Here is a 22,496-nt window from a genome sequence, read left to right as displayed (position 1 = left end):
TACACGTACATGTGTCCTTTGGGTTTGATTACTATGGCCCTCATTCCGAGTTGTTCGCTCGGAGATTTTCATCGCATCGCAGTGAGAATTCTTTAAGTGCGCATGCGCAATGTTCGCACTGCGACTGCGCCAAGTAACTTTACTATGAAGATAGTATTTGTACTCACGGCTTTTTCATCGCTCCGACGTTCGCATTGTGATTGACAGGAAATGGGTGTTACTGGGCGGAAACACGGCGTTTTATGGGCGTGTGGCTGAAAACGCTACCGTTTCCGGAAAAAACGCAGGAGTGGCCGGGGAAACGGTGGGAGTGCCTGGCCGAACGCTGGGTGTGTTTATGACGTCAACCAGGAACGAAAAGCACTGAACTGATCGCACAGGCAGAGTAAGTCTGAAGCTACTCAAAAACTGCTAAGTAGTTTGTAATCGCAATATTGCGCATACATCGGTCGCACATTTAAGATGCTTAGATTCACTCCCAGTAGGCGGCGGCTTAGCGTGTGTAACTCTGCTAAAATCGCCTTGCGAGCGAACAACTCGGAATGAGGGCCTATATACACAGACAAGTGATACCACACGGAGGAGTAAGGGCGGAAATGACGTAATACAGCCCACGAGAAAGGGCAAACCGGAGGATAAAGGTACGGAGTACAAATGAATGGGTATCCTGACGAAGCCTGAAGCCATAGGTGAAACGCGTAGATTAGCCACGGGTCCGGACATAGATACTGTCCTTCTGCGGCACAAGCTCCATTCAGTCGGCCGGCAGACAACAACGCTACTCCGTACCAAGGCCCGTTCACACTCCATAAAAAGAGCTTTTCGAGCTGAATATAAGAAACCGCCTGGACGAGTGCGGGCAAGCACCCCCAGCACATTATAAACTGTGGAGAGCGCCCAGCAATAGTGACTGGCATTGGAAGTATCACAGGAACACACTGGAAACTCTGGAGAGCGACCAGTAGTAGTGACTGGCACTGGGAGCATCACAGCAGCAGACAGTAGATGGCGTACACGGGACTGTTGAGCCAAACTCTGGAACTGCACACAGGAAGCCAGTGAGCAGACTGCAGAAGTTGTTCTGGCAAAGGATCATCACCAGGGAAAGACTTATATGGCACCCTGGCTGCTGATAAATCACCACGGGTCATGTGAAGTGAACCAGGCCATAGACGGTAAGAGCAGTGTTCAGCTGATTGCAGGCAAAATGGCGTTGACCATGTCCCGGTGGTGGAGGTTCCACATGGGGAAAACAATCCTTGGCAGCAATACCGCATGGGACAAATTCTGGCAACCTGGGAGAGATGCGACGCCACAAAGTGACAGTAACAGGGCCCGCCAGTCTGACATGTGACATCTTTAATGTATTGCTAAAACATGTTTCTTGCCTGCTCGCTTATAGGAATAGCTGTTCTCCTTTATGTATTTTCTGATGTCTAACAAGATCGGATTTGTGTGAAAAACATTTCCCACATTCTGAGCATGGAAATGGCTTCTCACCTGTGTGACTTCTCTGATGTCTAAGAAGACATGATTTCTGCGTAAAACATTTCCCACACTCAGAACATGGAAATGGTTTCTCACCTGTGTGACTTCTCCAATGTTCAGCAACATGTGACTTCTGTGTAAAACATTTCCCACACTCAGGACATGGAAATGGCTTCTCACCTGTGTGTGTTTGCTGATGTTTAAGAAGATATGATTTCTTTCTAAAACATTTCCTGCACTCGGAGCATACAAATGGTTTCTCACCTGTGTGACATCTCTCATGTCTAATACGATGTAATTCCTGTATAAAACATTTCCCACATTCAGAACATGGAAATGGTTTCTCATGTATGTGAAGTCTCTGATGCGTAGCAAGATGGGATTTTCTTATAAAACATTTTCCACACTCAGAACATGGAAATGGTGTCTCACCTGTGTGACGCATCTTATGTTCAAGAAGAAGTGATTTGCGCTTAAAACATTTCCCACACTCAGAGCACACAAAAGGCTTCTCACCTGTATGATGTATGTGATGTCTATGAAGATGAGATGCTTGTGTGAAACATTTCCCACACTCAGAACATGGAAATGGTTTTTCACCTGTGTGACATCTCTCATGTCTAAGAAGATGTGATTCCTGTGTAAAACATTTCCCACATTCTGAACATGAAAATGGTTTCTCACCTGTGTGACTTCTTTCATGTCTAACAAGATCAGATATCTGTGTAAAACATTTACCACACTCAGAACACGGAAATGGCTTCTCACCTGTGTGACTTCTTTCATGTCTAACAAGACCAGATATCTGTGTAAAACATTTTCCACACTCAGAACACGTAAATGGCTTCTCACCTGTGTGACTTCTTTCATGTCTAACCAGATCAGATATCTGTGTAAAACATTTCCCACATTCAGAACATGGAAATGGCTTCTCACCTGTGTGACTTCTCTCATGTCTAACAAGAACAGATTTCTGTATAAAACATTTCCCACACTCAGGACATGGAAACGGTTTATCTCCTGTGTGATTTTTCAGATGGGTAACAAGATGTGATTTTCGTTTAAATCTTTTCCCACACTCAGAACATGGAAATGGTTTCTCATTGGTAGGACCTCTCTGATGACTGACAAGGTGGGATTTGTTGTTGGGCTTTTCGTCTGAGGATTCTCGTATGAGTTTGTTATTTTCTATTTTACAGTTTGTAGATAAAACAAGATGTCCATCCAAGGGATCGCTGCTTGTGAATCCATCTGCTGGAAATAACAATTTCATACTATTAGTCAGTGCAAGAGGTTTAGTGGTTTTATTCCCATAGTTCTAAGAATGAGTAGGGGGATAGTTCTCAGCATATACCTCATATGAGCTAAAGGTAAGTCAAACAAAGAAACTTACCTACCCCATTTCTGTGTGTGTGAGGTGATGTAACAAAAGGGGCGGGGGGTGTAGAAAATACACGGGGAGGTACAAAGTCTGAAGGGGGAAGCTAGAATGTGCAAGTGATTTTCTTGGACAGCAAATGAAGATGTAGATGTCCCTTTTAATGGGAACATAGATATAGTCATCTTGTATGTTTACCGACACAGATTGTCCCTCTTCCATACTGGCTATGACTTCTGAACCAGGAACATCTTGGAGTAGAAATCTACTCTCTGTTCTGAAGGTACAGACAGTCCTTAAGAGCTGAATATCTCCCTTTTTGCACTGCGCTATAAGAAGGTTTGTAGTAGCATTTAATGACGATAGGAATGCAAAAGGTCATTCTGGCACCATCTTGATGTAACTGTTAGCACGCAGTCGTCGGAAGTGATCTTTTGCCACACTGACTTTAACAAACGTAGATGGGTTACCACCAAAGAAACTTCTGGATGGGAGAAACCCCCATCATGCCGCAGGTTCATTGGAATGTCGGGAGCTGTGTGACACCCTGTCCAGGCCTGTATTCCTCTTGCACGTCCCTCTTGGGTAGAAGAGGTCTGAAGGAAGGACCTCTGGGGCTTGCCTGGCATGTGAAAGGAATGAAGGAAAGACCTTATTCCTTTTAAGGGAAGGAAGGAGAAATTTACTGTTTCCTCCCATAGATAACTCTATGATCTTATCAACTTATGGACTGAAAAGAACTTACAAAAGTGATTTGAATTTGCAAACAGGCCAATCACTGCTATTATGTAGTGTTAGGACTGCTGACATTAGAGAAGCTTTGACACGGCTCAGCAGCTTTTCCACGTATTTGCAAATTCATGTAACAAATATCTCTGAAATTCTACCATCAGATAGGTTCTGGTATTGTTACAGGTAATAGTCAGTGTGCTGGGGGATACCGGAAGAAGGGAAGGAAGCACCCCCCTGCCCCCCCCCCCCCCCCCCCCACTCTGTCTGCTGTGGCAACTGCCCTTTTCAAGCACCTGATATAATAATCTCCAGAATGATTGAGCTGTTGCTACTGTTTGTTTACTCTCCTTTGTCTAACTGGAAGTGAAGTGGTGGATTTTATTTAAAAGAAAAAATACCTGCCGCTGGTAGAAACATTTAGCTATACAACATTTACAATGGACTCCACTGCATGTTACCGACTCCCCTACCCGCTCGCAGGCAGAGCCAAGGATCACCTGCAGCAGCGGTGACATGACCTTTCCGAGACCTACCTCACTGCAGGTAGACCTTCATAGCAGGGATACCATCATGGCACCCAAGGTCTACCTGAAAAGTGTTCCCAGGCAAGGAACTGTAGAGAGAAAAATACAAACCAAGTTCTTACAGGCACTCAGAACCTGACATGTCCAGAAAGCCGAGGTAAATAGGGAAAGGTGCAAGTCCAATAAGGCTACCCATGGTGGAGACAATCACTGAGCAGATAGAAGTGAAACAGGACAGTGGTAGGAAGTGTTCATTACTCACCTGTGCTGATATCGGTAGGGATTTCCTCCTCCATACACTGCTGATCACCCCTCACATACGTCTCTCCTTCTCCCTCTATATCTTCTACCTTCATATCAGTCACATACGTCTCTTCTTCTCCCTCTATATCTTCTGCCTTTATATCAGTCACATACGTCTCTTCTTCTCCCTCTGTATCTTCTGCCTTCATATCAGTCACATACGTCTCTTCTTCTCCCTCTGTATCTTCTGCCTTCATATCAGTCACATACGTCTCTTCTCCCTCTATATCTTCTGCCTTCATATCAGTCACATACGTCTCTTCTCCCTCTATATCTTCTGCCTGTATATCAGTCACATACGTCTCTTCTTCTCCATCTATATCTTCTGCCTTTATATCAGTCACATACGTCTCTTCTTCTCTCTCTATATCTTCTGCCTTAATATCAGCCACATACGTCTCTTCTTCTCCCTCTGTATCTTCTGCCTTATTATCAGCCACATACGTCTCTTCTTCTCCCTCAATATCTTCTACCTTTATATCAGTGACATACATCTCTTCTCCTTCTAGATCTTCTACCTTAATATTAATCAGATCTTCATCCTAAATAACCCATAAAATAATAAAGTCTGATATCATTGATAGAAAACAGTATATTAGTGTATAAGATACACACAGCTCCTCTACAGATCATATAGTGACAGTCACTTTGGTATATTGGGGAGACCTTAAATCCCACCTACCTGATCCTCCTGTGGGATCCTGTGATTATCCTTGGTGCAATCCTGGGAATATAGAGGACATCTCTCTGGGGTATCTCTGTTACTGGGCCCATCTGTAGGAGACACACAGTGACTGAGTACAGTGTATATATGTGATTATCAGATGATGTGTATATAGGGGATCCCATACCCGCTCTCCCCTGTACAATACATGACAGTCTCCCCTTCTTACCCAGTGATGCGAGGGGTCGGTGATTCTCCATCATCTCGTCCTTGTACAGACCCCTGTGTTCATCTATATACTCCCGCTCCTGCATAGAGACCTGATATACACAGTGATAAAGTAATCACCCAGACACATCCCCTGGTGTTACTGTATAATGTTCCATTCCCAGCAGTCACCTCTCCAGTCATCAACCAGACATGTCCCCTGGTGTTACTGTATAATGCCCCATTCACAGCAGTCACCTTCTCCAGTCATCACCCAGACACGTCCCCTGGTGTTACTGTATTATGTCCCATTCCCAGCAGTCACCTCTACAATCATCACCCAGACACATCCCCTGGTGTCACTGTATAATGTCCCATTCCCAGCAGTCACCTCTCCAGTTATCAACCAGACATGTCCCCTGGTGTTACTGTATAATGCCCCATTCCCAGCAGTCACCTTCTCCAGTCATCACCCAGACACGTCCCCTGGTGTTACTGTATTATGTCCCATTCCCAGCAGTCACCTCTACAATCATCACCCAGACACATCCCCTCGTGTTACTGTATAATGTCCCATTCCCAACAGTCACCTCTCCAGTCAACACCCAGACACATCCCCTGGTGTTACTGTATAATGTCCCATTCCCAGCAGACACCTCTCCAATCATCACCCAGACACATCCCCCGGTGTTACTGTATAATGTCCCATTCCCAGCAGTCACCTCTCCAGTCATCACCCAGACACGTCACCTGGTGTTACTGTATAATGTCCCATTCCCAGCAGTCACCTCTCCAGTCATCACCCAGACACATTCCCTGGTGTTACTGTATAATGTCCCATTTCCAGCAGTCACCTTTTCAACAAGATCATTCAGCTGCTGACTGAATCCCAGGATCTTCTGGTCATTGTGTCTCTCATGTATCAGTGAGTGAGGTGGAGGCACCAATGATGGGGCTCTGGGTCCTGCTCAGTCCTCCTGACACCCGGGGATGGCTGCTGGGTATCTTACACTCACAGGATGTCGTCTACATTAATGTGTAACCCTGTGTGTGTATTTGGAGAGAAAGCAGTAAAAAGCCAAATTAAACCCCACCAACATGGATATGTTTTCTTATTGTGCATATTATACAAGAAAGGTGCACAATACAGATACAGATGAATCACTTGCTGTGTAAGTGTATTGCAAACCGCAAGATACCATTTTAGACTGAGCTGGAGTAAAACAACTCAACTAAGAGCAGCCACCTCCTAATTAGGGCAGGAAAGGTAAGTATACAGTAGTTGGCCACAAATGTCCTTGCCGGCTGCATTTAACCTAAACCGGTACGACTTTCCTAATAACCTACTTTGAATCGGTGCCTTGGTAATGGCAGGCTCATATTTGGTGAGTTGAGATTCACTTATAGATGCCTGACCTGGGTGATTGGTAAATCTATGATGTCCGTTTTAAACCGTGGAGCAGCACGGATGGTGTAATGGTTAGCACTATTGCCATGAGGTGAGGTAGATATCTTCGGTGCGCTTAGTTGCTATTCTCATACCTGTACCCGCCCTCTTGGAGCTACAGTCTAGAAGATGACAAATCACCATTCCTTCCTAATAATTGCTGAAGATAAAAACGAACAAAAAAAAAAAAAAAACAATCGTGGGATTCCCTTAGAAATTCCCTTAGGCAGAGCGGGTAATTCAATTCCAGGTGATGTTACTTGATATATCACCCCAACTCAACTGACTTCATTTCAACATCACCTTTCAACCCTATGGAGTTGCACAGGAAAAAAGTGAAGTTGAGGAGACGTTGGGTTGAACACAAGGTGAAGTAGAGGTAAAAATGGAGTAACAACAAGGTGATGTCGAGGTGAAAATGGATGAAGTCAGGGTGACAACAAGGTGAATTTGAGGTGAAGTAGTGGTAAAGTTGGATTGTAGTTGAGGTTCAGCCAGGGTGACAAAAGGTAATGATACGATAATGATGGCTTGGACTTGAGAAAAAGTCATGACGAAGTAGGGGTTAAGAGGAATGAATTTGAGAAAAAAATCGGGGCAATCATGAAGCTGAGGTGTAAAATGACTGTGCATTTGAGGTGAAGTCCTGGATATAATGAAGAGAAGCCATGGTGAGAAGGTGATTGTAAGGTTACAGGGTTGGCAGACCACTCAGACACGGCAATAGATGTGTTTTATTCTGTAGCCTGCAGACGAGCCAATGTATGCATTAACAGACTTGTAGATGAAGTCCTTACGCCAGTGGTTCCAAAACTGGGTGCCTTGTAGGGTTGCAAGGGTGCCATGGGTTGGTGGTCTCGGACCCATTAAAATTATTTATGGACAAAGTAGTAGGCAAAACCAGTGTTTGCGGCACCCAATCACAAAAGATGTGGATAAACAGAAACGTATCCTGTCCCTCAGCACATAACTGAACCCAAGGATTACACAATTTACTTAGTTATTAGTTAGTTATTTTAAATAAAAATAAGATTTTACTTACCGATAAATCTATTTCTCGTAGTCCGTAGTGGATGCTGGGGACTCCGTCAGGACCATGGGGAATAGCGGGCTCCGCAGGAGACAGGGCACATCTAAAAAGCCTTTTAGGTCACATGGTGTGTACTGGCTCCTCCCCCTATGACCCTCCTCCAAGCCTCAGTTAGGTACTGTGCCCGGACGAGCGTACACAATAAGGAAGGATCTTGAATCCCGGGTAAGACTCATACCAATCACACCGTACAACTTGTGATCTGAACCCAGTTAACAGTATGATAACAAAACGAAGTAGCCTCTAAAAAGATGGCTCACAACAATAGTAATAACCCGATTTTTGTAACACTAACTATGTACAAACATTGCAGACAATCCGCACTTGGGATGGGCGCCCAGCATCCACTACGGACTACGAGAAATAGATTTATCGGTAAGTAAAATCTTATTTTCTCTAACGTCCTAGTGGATGCTGGGGACTCCGTCAGGACCATGGGGATTATACCAAAGCTCCCAAACGGGCGGGAGAGTGCGGATGACTCTGCAGCACCGAATGAGAGAACTCCAGGTCCTCCTTAGCCAGAGTATCAAATTTGTAAAATTTTACAAACGTGTTCTCCCCTGACCACGTAGCTGCTCGGCAAAGTTGTAATGCCGAGACCCCTCGGGCAGCCGCCCAGGATGAGCCCACTTTCCTTGTGGAGTGGGCCTTTACAGATTTAGGCTGTGGCAGGCCTGCCACAGAATGTGCAAGTTGGATTGTGCTACATATCCAACGTGCAATCGTCTGTTTAGACGCAGGAGCACCCATCTTGTTGGGTGCATACAATATAAACAACGAGTCAGATTTTCTGACTCCAGCTGTCCTTGAAATATATATTTTCAATGCTCTGACAACGTCCAGTAACTTGGAGTCCTCCAAGTCGCTAGTCGCCGCAGGCACCACAATAGGCTGGTTCAAGTGAAAAGCCGAAACCACCTTAGGGAGAAATTGAGGACGTGTCCGCAATTCTGCCCTGTCCGAATGGAAAATCAGATATGGGCTTTTGTACGACAAAGCCGCCAATTCTGAAACTCTCCTGGCTGAAGCCAGGGCCAAAAGCATGGTTACCTTCCATGTAAGGTATTTTAAATCTACCGATTTTAAAGGCTCAAACCAATGAGATTTGAGAAAATTTAGAACCACGTTCAAATCCCACGGTGCCACTGGAGGCACTATTGGGGGTTGTATATGTAGTACACCTTTTACAAAAGTCTGTACTTCAGGCACTGACGCCAATTCTTTCTGGAAGAAAATTGATAAGGCCGAAATTTGAACTTTAATGGACCCCAATTTTAGGCCCATAGACAATCCTGCTTGCAGGAAATGTAAGAATCGACCCAATTGAAATTCTTCCGTTGGAGCCTTCTTGGCCTCACACCACGCAACATATTTTCTCCAAATACGGTGATAATGTTGTGCGGTCACATCTTTCCTGGCTTTAATTAAAGTAGGAATAACTTCCTCAGGAATGCCCTTTTCTTTTAGAATCCGGCGTTCAACCGCCATGCCGTCAAACGCAGTCGCGGTAAGTCTTGGAACATACAAGGTCCCTGTTGAAGCAGGTCCCTTCTTAGAGGTAGAGGCCACGGATCCTCCGTGAGCATCTCTTGAAGTTCTGGATACCAAGTTCTTCTTGGCCAGTCCGGAGCTACCAGTATTGTTCTTACTCTTTTCCGTATAATTCTCAGTACCTTTGGTATGAGAGGCAGAGGAGGGAACACATATACTGACTGGTACACCCATGGTGTTACCAGAGCGTCCACAGCTATTGCCTGTGGGTCTCTTGACCTGGCGCAATACCTGTCCAACTTTTTGTTGAGGCGAGACGCCATCATGTCCACCTTTGGTTTTTCCCAACGGTTCACCATCATGTTGAAGACTTCTGGATGAAGTCCCCACTCTCCCGGGTGAAGGTCGTGTCTGCTGAGGAAGTCTGCTTCCCAGTTGTCCACTCCCGGGATGAACACTGCTGACAGTGCTACGACATGATTCTCCGCCCAGCGCAGAATCCGTGCAGTTTCCGTCATTGCACTTCTGCTTCTCGTGCCGCCTTGTCGGTTGACGTGGGCGACTGCCGTGATGTTGTCGGACTGGATCAGCACCGGCTGATCCTGAAGCAGAGGTCTTGCTTGGCTTAGGGCATTGTATATCGCTCTTAGCTCCAGTATATTTATGTGAAGAGACTTTTCCAGGTTTGACCACACGCCCTGGAAGTTTCTTCCCTTTGTGACTGCTCCCCAACCTCGTAGGCTGGCATCCGTAGTCACCAGGACCCAGTCCTGTATGCCGAATCTGCGGCCCACTAACAGATGGGCCGTCTGTAACCACCACAGGAGAGACAATCTTGTTCTTGGTGACAATGTTATCCTCTGATGCATGTGCAGATGCGATCCGGACCATTTGTCCAGTAGATCCCACTGGAATGTCCGTGCATGGAATCTGCCGAAAGGAATCGCTTCGTACGAAGCCACCATCTTTCCCAGGACTCTCGTGCATTGATGTACTGACACAGTTCCTGGTTTTAGGAGGTTCCTGACAAGTTCGGATAGCTCCTTTGCCTTCTCCTCTGGGAGAAATACCTTTTTCTGAACCGTGTCCAGAATCATGCCCAAAAACAACAGATGTGTTGTCGGAGTCAATTGAGATTTTGGAAGATTTAGAATCCACCCATGTTGCCGAAGCACTACTTGTGATAGTGCCACACTGGCTTCCAGCTGTTCTCTGGACTTTGCCCTTATTAGGAGATCGTCCAAGTACGGGATAATTAATACGCCTTTTCTTCGTAGAAGAACCATCATTTCGGTCATTACCTTGGTAAAGACCCGAGGAGCCGTGGACAAACCAAACGGCAGCGTTTGAAACTGATAATGACAGTCTTGTATCACGAACCTGAGATACCCTTGGTGTGAAGGGTAAATTGGGACATGTAGATAAGCATCTTTTATGTCCAAGGACACCATGAAGTCCCCTTCTTCCAGATTCGCTATCACTGCTCTGAGTGACTCCATCTTGAACTTGAATTTCTGTATGTACAGGTTCAAGGATTTCAGATTTAGAATAGGTCTTACCGAACCGTCCGGTTTCGGTACCACAAATAGTGTGGAATAATACCCCTTTCCCTGTTGTAGGAGGGGTACCTTGACTATCACCTGCTGAGAATACAGCTTGTGAATGGCTTCCAAAACCAACGTCCTTTCTGAGGGAGACGTTGGTAAAGCAGACTTTAGGAACCGGCGAGGAGGAGACCTTTCGAACTCCAGCATGTACCCCTGAGATATTATCTGCAGGACCCACGGGTCTACTTGTGAGTGATCCCATTGATTGCTGAAATTTTTGAGCCGACCCCCCACCGTTCCTAAGTCCACTTGTACAGCCCCAGCGTCATGCTGATGGCTTTGTAGAAGCCGGGGCGGGCTTCTGTTCCTGGGTAGGGGCTGCTTGCTGCCCTTTCTTACCCTTTCCTCTGCCTCGCGGCAGATAAGACTGTCCTTTTGGTCGCTTTTTATAGGAGCGAAAGGACTGCGGCTGAAAAGACGGTGTCTTTTTCTGTTGGGAAGGAGTCTGAGGTAAAAAGGTGGATTTGCCGGCAGTTGCCGTGGCCACCAAGTCCGAAAGACCGACCCCAAACAATTCCTCTCCCTTGTATGGCAATACTTCCATATGCCTCTTGGAATCCGCATCACCTGACCACTGTCGCGTCCATAAACTTCTTCTGGCAGATATGGACATTGCGCTTACTCTTGATGCTAGAGTACAAACATCTCTCTGAGCATCTCGCATATAAAGAAAAGCATCCTTTAATTGCTCTAGAGTCAATAAAATACTGTCCCTATCCAGGGTATCAATATTTTCAGTCAGAGAATCCAACCACACTACCCCAGCACTGCACATCCAGGCTGAGGCTATTGCCGGTCGCAGTATAACACCAGTATGCGTGTATATACTCTTCAGTGTAGTTTCCAGCCTCCTATCTGCTGGATCCTTGAGGGCGGCCGTATCAGGAGACGGCAACGCCACTTGCTTTGATAAACGTGTGAGCGCCTTATCCACCCTAGGGGGTGTTTCCCAGCGCGCCCTAACCTCTGGTGGGAAAGGGTATAATGCCAATAACTTCTTTGAAATTGGCAATTTTCTATCGGGGTTAACCCACGCTTCATCACACACATCATTCAATTCCTCTGATTCTGGGAAAAATACAGGCAGTTTTTTAACCCCCCACATAATACCCCTTTTTGAGGTACCAGTAGTATCAGAGAGCTGCAAAGCCTCCTTCATTGCCGTGATCATATAACGTGTGGCCCTATTGGAAAATACGTTTACTTCCTCACCGTCGACACTAGATTCATCTGTGTCGGTACCCGTGTCGACTGACTGAGGTAAGGGACGTTTTACAGCCCCTGACGGTGTCTGAGATGCCTGAACCGGTACTAACTGGTTTGCCGGGCGTCTCATTTCGTCAACTGACTTTTGTAATGTGCTGACATTATCACGTAATTCCATAACCAAAGCCATCCATTCCGGTGTCGACTCCCTAGGGGGTGACATTACCATCATCGGCAATTGCTCTGCCTCCACACCAACTTCGTCCTCATACATGTCGACACACACGTACCGACACACACAGCAGCCACACAGTGAATGCTCTATTGAAGACAGGACCCTCCTAGCCCTTTGGGGAGACAGAGGGAGAGTTTGCCAGCACACACCAAAAGCGCTATAATGTATATAACAACCCTAGAAGGTGTTGTTTCTATATATGCGCTCTCAATATATAATTATATCGCCAATTTATGCCCCCCCTCTCTTTGTTACCCTGTTTCTGTAGTGCAGTGCAGGGGAGAGTCGTGGGAGCCTTCCTCACCAGCGGAGCCGTGCAGGAAAATGGCGCCGAGTGCTGAGGAGAATAAGCTCCGCCCCTTTTTCGGCGGGCTTTTCTCCCGGTTTTTCTAATAAACTGGCCTGGGTTAAATACATACATATAGCCTTAATGGCTATATGTGATGTATTTATTTGCCTCTTAGGTACTCTATATTGCTGCCCAGGGCGCCCCCAGCAGCGCCCTGCACCCTCCGTGACCGAGATCCGTGAGCCGTGTAGCAACAATGGCGCACAGCTGCAGTGCTGTGCGCTACCTCTATGAAGACTGTGAAGTCTTCTGCCGCCTGTTTCCGGACCTCCGTTCTGCCGTTCTTCAGCGTCTGTAAGGGGGATCGGCGGCGCGGCTCCGGGACGAACCCCAGGCTGACCTGTGTTCCGACTCCCTCTGGAGCTCAGTGTCCAGTAGCCTAAGACTTCAATCCTCCTGCACGCAGGTGAGTTGCAAGTCTCTCCCCTAAGTCCCTCGTTGCAGTGCTCCTGTCGCCAGCAGGAGACACTGATTAGAAACCTAAAAAAAACTTTTCTAACCAGCTCTTTAAGAGAGCCACCTAGATTGCACCCTCTCGGACGGGCACAAAAACCTAACTGAGGCTTGGAGGAGGGTCATAGGGGGAGGAGCCAGTACACACCATGTGACCTAAAAGGCTTTTTAGATGTGCCCTGTCTCCTGCGGAGCCCGCTATTCCCCATGGTCCTGACGGAGTCCCCAGCATCCACTAGGACGTTAGAGAAATAAGAATTACTCAATAATTAACTTATTGACTAGGGGGTGCCATAAAAACATATTTTGATACTCTAGGGTTCCGTGATTCAAAAAGTTTGGAAACCACTAGTACTGTATAAGCAGAGACAGGGTCCAGGATGCGAGAAGTTTGAAGTCCAAATAATTCCAATTCAGTGGGTCCCACAACAAACTCTTGGAGAAGCATCATCTGTAGCCCCTTCTTATTCTCACAAAATAGCCTCAAGGCTACAGAGATGTGTTCAGCTTCCATTCTCTGATGACCCAAAATACAATGTAGTGTCCTGTCTGAAATGATTACATTTTTGCACAACACTTGAGGTCACTGGGAGAGCTGTTGGTGCCCTTTACACAGCAGATAAGCAGTTGCTGACTATCAAGCTTTCCTTTAATGCAGTGGTTCTCAACCTCGGTCCTCGAGTACCTCCCAACAGTTCATGTTTTCCAGGTCACCTAGCAGTTGAACAGGTGTATTCATTACTCACTGACACAGAATAAAAGACCCACAGGTGGAGCAAATTATGTCACTTACAATACTGTGAGGAGACCTGGAAAACATGAACTGTTGGGGGTACTTGAGGAACGAGGTTGGGAACCACTGCTTTAATGCATTTACGGGTCAAAATATCTCTCTCTCCTTTCCTCCTATTGCTCTCTGAGAGGTTCGCCAATGTTTAGTTCACGTGACAGGTTAACCTCTGATAATTTAGACACTATCCTCTCCTGACTGGAAATAGGTTGGTTAAGTACTTATATCTGAAAACTGACTCATCGCAAAATCTCATAAACAATAAGGCTGGACTTCATTGCCAGTGGCAGATGCAGAGCAGCCTATTACTCAAACAGGAAAGCCAACACTCAGCGATGTTTGACAGTGTTTAGCGGTGGCAGTTGATGTGGCTCCCCTATTTGAATAATCGACTGCTCTAAAACTGCCACTGGCAAGGAAGTCTAGGAACAGAGCATTGTGTCCTCCCCCTCCGTGACTTGGTATTGCCGGCACCATGCATTCTTTATAGTCCCGGCTGTGTGGGCTGTCTTACCTCTCCTCTGTGAGGGGGGACTTTCCAATAATCATCTCACCCCTTTTAACCCCTTTGTGGATGAAATCTTGAAAAAGCCCTTCTTAGTGGGTGCCTAAGTCACAAAACAAGATACTTTCCAAATGTCAAGTTCCTAGTCCGGGATTAGTATGAAATATCTACAATCAAAATCCCGAAGGTCAAAATCCCAGCATGGTCAAAATACTGACATTTAAAACGTCGACAGGTCAAACAGTCGACAAGTCTTTCATTGCTTTTTGTGTGTATGTTGACACAGGTTGACATGGACACAGTCTAAGTGTACCGTGTCCCCTCGCATGGCTCGCTGCGCTCGGCACACTATTGTATTCCCCCTCCAGGTCCACTGGGATGGTAAAAGTATCAACAAGTCTGTGGCAATTAAAAAAAAAAACATGAAAAACTCATGTCGACTTTTTGACATTTTAAATGTCGGTTATTTTGACCATGTCAGGATTTTGATCAACCCTGATGCAACTATAATATAACCCTTATGTAAGCTATATACAAGCATTGCAGAAGTCCGCACTTGGGACGGGCGCCCAGCATCCACTACGGACTACGAGAAATAGATTTACCGGTAAGTAAAATCTTATTTTCTCTAACGTCCTAGTGGATGCTGGGGACTCCGTAAGGACCATGGGGATTATACCAAAGCTCCCAAACGGGCGGGAGAGTGCAGATGACTCTGCAGCACCGAATGAGCAAACAAAAGGTCCTCCTCAGCCAGGGTATCAAACTTGCAGAACTTTGCAAAAGTGTTTGACACGACCAATTAGCCGCTCGGCAAAGCTGTAATGCCGAGACCCCTCGGGCAGCCGCCCAAGAAGAGCCCACCTTCTTTGTGGATTGGGCTTTTACAGATTTTGGCAGTGGCAATCCAGCCACAGAATGAGCCTGCTGAATCGTGTTACAGATCCAGCGAGCAATAGTTTGCTTTGAAGCAGGAGCACCCAGCTTGTTGGGTGCATACAGGATAAACAGTGACTCAGTTTTCCTGACTCTAGCCGTTCTGGCTACATAAACCTTCAAAGCCCTGACCACATCTAGCAACTCGGAATCCTCAAAGTCACGAGTAGCCACAGGCACTACAATAGGTTGGTTCATATGAAAAAATGACACCACTTTTGGCAGAAATTGCGGACGGGTCCGCAATTCTGCCCTGTCCATATGGAAAACCAGATAGGGGCTTTTATATGACAAAGCCGCTAATTCTGACACATGCCTAGCTGAAGCCAAGGCTAATTGCATGACCACCTTCCACGTGAGAAATTTTAACTCCACGGTTTTAAGTGGCTCAAACCAGTGTGACTTCAGGAAACTCAACACCACGTTAAGATCCCAAGGCGCCACTGTAGGTACAAAAGGGGGCTGAATATGCAGCACTCCCTTTACAAACATCTGAACTGCAGGAATAGAAGCCAGTTCTTTTTGAAAGAAAATGGATAGGGCCGAAATCTGGACCTTAATGGAACCCAATTTTAAGCCCAAAGTCACTCCCGAGTGTAGGAAGTGAAGGAAACGGCCCAGCTGGAATTCCTCCGTAAGGGCATTCCTGGCATCACACCAAGCAACATATTTTCGCCATATACGGTGATAATGTTTTGCTGTCACGTCCTTCCTAGCCTTTATCAGCGTAGGAATAACTTCATCCGGAATGCCCTTTTCTGCTAGGATCCGGCGTTCAACCGCCATGCCGTCAAACGCAGCCGTGGTAAGTCTTGGAACAGACAGGGCCCCTGTTGCAACTAGTTCTGTCTCATAGGTAGAGGCCATGGGTCCTCTGTGAGCATTTCTTGCAGCTCTGGATACCAAGTCCTTCTTGGCCAATCCGGAACAATGAGTATTGTTCTCACTCCTCTTCTTCTTATGATTCTCAGCACCTTGGGTACGAGAGGAAGAGGAGGAAATACATAGACCGACTGGAACACCCACGGTGTCACTAGTGCGTCTACAGCTATCGCCTGAGGGTCTCTTGACCTGGCGCAATACCTTGGTAGCTTTTTGTTGAGGCGGGATGCCATCATGTCTACTTGTGGCAGTTCCCACTGACTTGCAATCTGCGTGAAGACTTCTTGATGAAGTCCCCACTCTCCCAGGTGGAGGTCGTGCCTGCTGAGGAAGTCTGCTTCCCAGTTGTCCACTCCCGGAATGAACACTGCTGACAGTGCACTTACGTGATTATCCGCCCAGCGAAGAATTCTGGTGGCTTCTGCCATCGCCACCCTGCTCCTTGTGCCGCTTTAGCGGTTTACATGAGCCACTGCGGTGATGTTGTCTGACTGAATCAGCACCGAACGGTCGCAAAGCAGGGTCTCCGCTTGACGTAGGGCGTTGTATATTGCTTTTAGTTCCAGGATGTTGATGTGAAGGCAAGTCTCCTGACTTGACCACAGACCTTGGAAATTTCTTCCCTGTGTGACTGCTCCCCACCCTTGGAGACTTGCGTCCGTGGTCACCAGGACCCAGTCCTAAATGCCGAATCTGCGGCCCTCGAGAAGGTGAGCACTCTGCAGCCACCACAGGAGAGACACCCTGGCCCTGGGGGATAGGGTGATCAGCCGATGTATTTGTAGATGTGATCCGGACCTCTTGTCCAACAGATCTCATTGAAAAGTCCTCGCATAGAACCTGCCGAAGGGAATGGCCTCGTATGATGCCACCATCTTTCCCAGGACTCGCGTGCAGTGATGCACCGACACCTGTTTTGTTTTTAATAGGTCTCTGACCAGTGTCATGAGCTCCTGAGCCTTCTCCATCGGGAGATAAACCCTCTTCTGGCCTGTGTCCAGAATCATGCCCAGGAAGGGCAGACGAGTCGTAGGAATCAACTGCGACTTTGGAATATTTAGAATCCAGCCGTGCTGTTGTAACACTTCCCGAGAGCGTGCCACGCTGATCAGCAACTGCTCTCTGGACCTCGCCTTTATGAGGAGATCGTCCAAGTATGGGATAATTGTGACTCCTTGACGTCGCAGGAGCACCATCATTTCCGCCATTACCTTGGTAAATATTCTCTGTGCCGTGGAGAGACCAAACGGCAACGTCTGGAATTGGTAATGACAATCCTGTACCACAAATCTGAGGTACTCCTGATGAGGTGGATAAATGGGGACATGAAGGTAAGCATCCTTTATGTCCAGAGACACCATAAAATCCCCCCCTTCCAGGCTTGCGATGACCGCTCTGAGCGATTCCATCTTGAACTTGAACCTTGAAGGTATATGTTCAGGGATTTTAATATCAATATGGGTCTGACCGAACCGTCCGGTTTCGGTACCACAAACAAGGTCTAATAGCAACCCCTTCCCTGTTGCAGGAGGGGAACCTTTACCACCACCTGCTGAAGATACAATTTGTGAATTGCACTATTTCCCTTTCTAAGGGGGAAGCTGGCAGGGCCAATTTGAGGTAACGGTGAGGGGGCATCTCTTCGAATTCCAGCTTGTATCCCTGAGACACAATCTCTATAGCCCAGGGATCCACCTGGGAGTGAACCCACTTGTGGCTGAAATTTCGGAGACGCACCCCCACCGGGCCTAGCTCCGCCTGTGGAGCCCCAGTGTCAGGCGGTGGATTTAGTGGAAGCCAGGGAGGACTTCTGTTACTGGGAACTAGCTGTATTGTGCAGCTTCTTTCCTCTACCCCTGCCTCTGGCAAGAAAGGATGCCCCTCTGACTTTCTTGCCTTTTTGTGATCGAAAGGACTGTATATGGTAATACGGTGCTTTCTTAGGTTGTGAGGGAACATATGGCAAAAAATTTGGCTTTCCAGCCGTAGCTGTGGAGACCAGGTCCGAGAGACCCTCCCCAAACAACTCCTCACCCTTGTAAGGTAAAACCTCCATGTGCCTTTTTGAGTCGGCATCTCCTGTCCATTGCAGAGTCCACAGGACCCTTCTGGCAGAAATCAACATTGCATTTATTCTAGAGCCCAGTAGGCTAATGTCTCTTTGAGCATCTCTCATATATATGACAGCGTCTTTTATATGCCCCAGGGTCAGTAATATAGTATCCTTATCCAAGGTATGAAGTTCCTCAGATAAGGTATCTGTCCATGCTGCTACAGCACTACACACCCAGGCCGACGCAATTGCCGGCCTTAGTAAGGTATCTGAATGTGTATAAATGGACTTCAGGGTACCATCCTGCTTTCTATCCGCAGCATCTTTTAGGGTGGCCGTATCCTGTGACGGCAGGGCTACCCTCTTGGATAAGCGTGTTAAAGCTTTGTCTACCCTAGGGGAGGATTCCCAGCATAACCTGTCCGTTGGCGGGAAAGAATACGCCATAAGCATCCGTTTGGAAATCTGCAGTTTTCTATCTGGAGATTCCCAAGCCTTTACACATAACTCATTTAACTCATGTGAAGGGGGAAAGGTCACCTCTTGCCTTTTTTCCCCACACATGTAAACCCTCTTGTCAGGGACTGGGGTTTCCTCTGTGATGTGCAACACATCTTTCAATTGCTATAATCATGTAACGGATGGCTTTAGCCATTTAGGGCTGTAACTTTGCATCATCGCCATCGACACTGGAGTCAGAATCACCCTGATGGCCTCTGCGACATAGGATCAGGCATGGGCTGAGACCCCGGGTGTCCCAAGGCTTCAGCTTTATCCAACCTTTTATGCAAGGAAGTAACATTATCATTTAAAAACGTCCACATATCCATCCAATCGGGTGTCGGCGGCGACCCCACATTCATTTGTTCCCGCTCTGTTTCCACATAGCCTTCCTCTTCAAACATGCCGACACAAGCGTACCGACACACCACACACACAGGGGATGCTCTATTTGAAGACAGTTCCCCCACAAGGCCCTTTGGAGAGACAGAGAGAGAGTATGCCAGCACACACCCCAACGCTATATGTCCCATGAATCACACAGTAACTTAGTGTTAACCCAGTAGCTGCTGTATATACTGTTTTTGCGACAAATTTATGTGCCCCCCCTCTCTTTTTACCCTCTTCTACTGTAATTCTGCAGGGGAGAGCCTGGGGATCTTCCTCTCAGCGGAGCTGTGGAGAGAAAATGGTGCTGGTGAGTGCTGAGGAAGAAGCCCCGCCCCTTCAACGGCGAGCTTCTGTCCCGCGTTTCTGTGTAAAAATATGGTGGGGGCCCATGCATATATACCGTGTCCAGCTGTATATATGCCCACTTTTGCCAAGAGGTCTCTAATTGCTGCCCAGGGCGCCAAACCAATGTGATTTTAGGAAACTCAACCCCATGTTGAGATCCCAAGGTGCCACTGGAGGCACAAAAGGAGGCTGACTATGCAGGACTCCCTTGACAATGTCTGAACTTCAGGCAGTGAAGCCAGTTCTTTCTGGAAGAAAATCGACAGAGCCGAAATCTGGACCTTAATGGAACCCAATTTTAGGCCCATAGTCACTCCTAACTGTAGGAAGTGCAGAAATCGACCCAGCTGAAATTCCTCTGTTGGGGCCTTCCTGGCCTCACACCACGCAACATATTTTCGCCCAATGCGGTGATAATGGTTTGCGGTTACTTCTTTCCTAGCTTTAATCAGCGTAGGAATGACTTCCTCCAGAATGCCCTTTTCCTTCAGGATCCGGCGTTCAACCGCCATGCCGTCAAACGCAGCCGCGGTAAGTCTTGGAACAGACAGGGCCCCTGCTGCAGCAGGTCCTGTCTGAGCGGTAAAGGCCATGGGTCCTCTGATAACATTTCTTGAAGCTCCGGGTACCAAGTTCTTCTTGGCCAATCCGGAACAATGAGTATAGTTCTTACTCCTCTTCTCCTTATTATCTTCAGTACCCTGGGTATGAGAGGAAGAGGAGGAAACACATAAACCGACTGGTACACCCACGGTGTCACTAGAGCGTCCACAGCTATTGCCTGAGGGTCTCTCGCCTTGGCGCAATATCTTTCTAGCTTTTTATTAAGACGGGACGCCAGCATGTCCACCTGTGGCCTTTCCCAACGGTTTACAATCAGTTGGAAGACTTCTGGATGAAGTCCCCACTCTCCCGGGTGTAGGTCGTGCTGAGGAAGTCTGCTTCCCAGTTGTCCACACCCGGAATGAACACTGCTGACAGTGCTAACACGTGATTTTCCGCCCATCGGAGAACCCTTGTGGCTTCTGCCATCGCCATCCTGCTTCTTGTGCCGCCCTGTCGGTTTACATGGGCGACTGCCGTGATGTTGTCTGATTGGATCAGTACCGGCTGGTTTTGAAGCAGGGACCTTGCCTGACTTAGGGCATTGTAAATGGCCCTCAATTTCAGAATATTTATGTGTAGGGACGACTCCTGACTTGACCAAAGTCCTTGGAAATTTCTTCCCTCGAAGGCTGGCATCCGTGGTCACCAGGACCCAGTCCTGTATGCCGAATCTGCGGCCCTCTTGAAGATGAGCACTCTGCAGCCACCACAGTAGAGATACCGTGGTCCTTGGAGACAGGGTTATCAGCCGATGCATCTGAAGATGCGATCCCGACCACTTGTCCAAGAGGTCCCACTGAAAAGTTCTTGCATGGAACCTGCCGAATGGAATTGCTTCGTAGGAAGCTACCATTTTTCCCAGGACTCGTGTGCAGTGATGCACCAATACCTGTTTTGGTTTCAGGAGGTCTCTGACTAGAGATGACAGCTCCTTGGCTTTCTCCTGCGGGAGAAACACTTTTTTCTGGTCCGTGTCCAGAACCATCCCCAGGAACAGTAGGCGTGTGGTAGGAACCAGCTGTGACTTTGGAATGTTTAGAATCCATCCGTGCTGTTGTAGCACTTCCCGAGAAAGTGCTACCCCCGACCAACAACTGCTCCTTGGACCTCGCCTTTATAAGGAGTTCGTCCAAGTACGGGATAATTAAGACTCCCTTTTTTTTTTTGAAGGAGTATCATAATTTCTGCCATTACCTTGGTAAACACTCTCGGTGCCATGGACAGTCCAAACGGCAGCATCTGGAATTGGTAATGGCAATCCTGTACCACAAATCTGAGGTACTCCTGGTGAGGATGGTAAATGGGGACATGCAGGTAAGCATCCTTGATGTCCAGGGATATCATGTAATCCCCCTCGTCCAGGCTTGCAATAACCACCCTGAGCGATTCCATCTTGAACTTGAATTTTTTTTTATGTATGTGTTCAAGGATTTCAAATTTAAAATGGGTCTCACCGAACCGTCCGGTTTCGGTACCACAACATTGTGGAATAGTAACCCCGTCCTTGTTGAAGTAGGGGCACCTTGACTATCACCTGCTGGTGAATACAGCTCGTGAACTGCCTCTAGCACAGCCTCCCTGCCTGAGGGAGTTGTCGGCAAGGCAGATTTGAGGAAACGGCCGGGGGGAGACGTCTCGAATTCCAGCTTGTACCCCTGAGATACTACTTGAAGGACCCAGGGATCCACCTGTGAGCGAGCCCACTGATCGCTGAAATTTTTGAGGCGGCCCCCCACCGTACCTGGCTACGCCTGTGGAGCCCCCGCGTCATGCTGTGGACTCAGAGGAAGCGGGGGAAGAATTTTGATTCTGGAAACTGGCTGACTGGTGCAGCTTTTTCCCTCTTCCCTTGTCTCTGTGCAGAAAGGAAGCGCCTTTGACCCGCTTGCTTTTCTGAAGCCGAAAGGACTGTACCTGATAATACAGTGCTTTCTTAGGCTGTGAGGAAACCTGAGGTAAAAAAATAAGAATTTACTCAACGGTAATTCTATTTCTCGTAGTCCGTAGTGGATGCTGGGGACTCCGTAAGGACCATGGGGAATAGACGGGCTCCGCAGGAGACTGGGCACTCTAAGAAAGATTTAGGACTACATGGTGTGCACTGGCTCCTCCCCCTATGACCCTCCTCCAAGCCTCAGTTAGGACACTGTGCCCGGAAGAGCTGACACAATAAGGAATGATTTTGAATCCTGGGTAAGACTCATACCAGCCACACCAATCACACCATATAACTCGTGATAGGAACCCCGGTTAACAGTATGATAACAATGGAGCCTCTGAACAGATGGCTCGCAATAACAACCCGATTTGT

General features: G+C 47.4%; 1 protein-coding gene across 2 annotated transcripts in view; it reads right to left on the bottom strand.

The window, feature by feature from the left end:
- Positions 1-1,202: 1,202 nt before the first annotated feature.
- LOC135054528 (oocyte zinc finger protein XlCOF6-like) overlaps positions 1,203-22,496 on the bottom strand; it is a 35,639-nt gene continuing 14,345 nt past the window's right edge. Inside the window, exons 2-6 of one of the 2 annotated variants that reach the window (XM_063957665.1) lie at positions 6,151-6,340; positions 5,319-5,409; positions 5,108-5,199; positions 4,385-4,967; positions 1,203-2,742 (exon numbers count right to left, since the gene is read on the bottom strand). In XM_063957665.1, the coding sequence (XP_063813735.1) occupies positions 1,397-2,742; positions 4,385-4,967; positions 5,108-5,199; positions 5,319-5,403 (2,106 nt within the window). In that variant the 5' untranslated portion in view covers positions 5,404-5,409; positions 6,151-6,340 and the 3' untranslated portion in view covers positions 1,203-1,396. The remainder of the gene's footprint in view (positions 2,743-4,384; positions 4,968-5,107; positions 5,200-5,318; positions 5,410-6,150; positions 6,341-22,496) is intronic. The other variant, XM_063957666.1, reaches the window with a different exon arrangement.

The sequence above is a fragment of the Pseudophryne corroboree genome, chromosome 3, assembly GCF_028390025.1.
Source record: "Pseudophryne corroboree isolate aPseCor3 chromosome 3, aPseCor3.hap2, whole genome shotgun sequence".
Lineage (NCBI taxonomy): Eukaryota > Metazoa > Chordata > Amphibia > Anura > Myobatrachidae > Pseudophryne > Pseudophryne corroboree.
The sequence above is the reverse complement of the archived record's forward strand: the minus strand, read 5'-3'. Positions and strand labels throughout refer to the sequence as shown.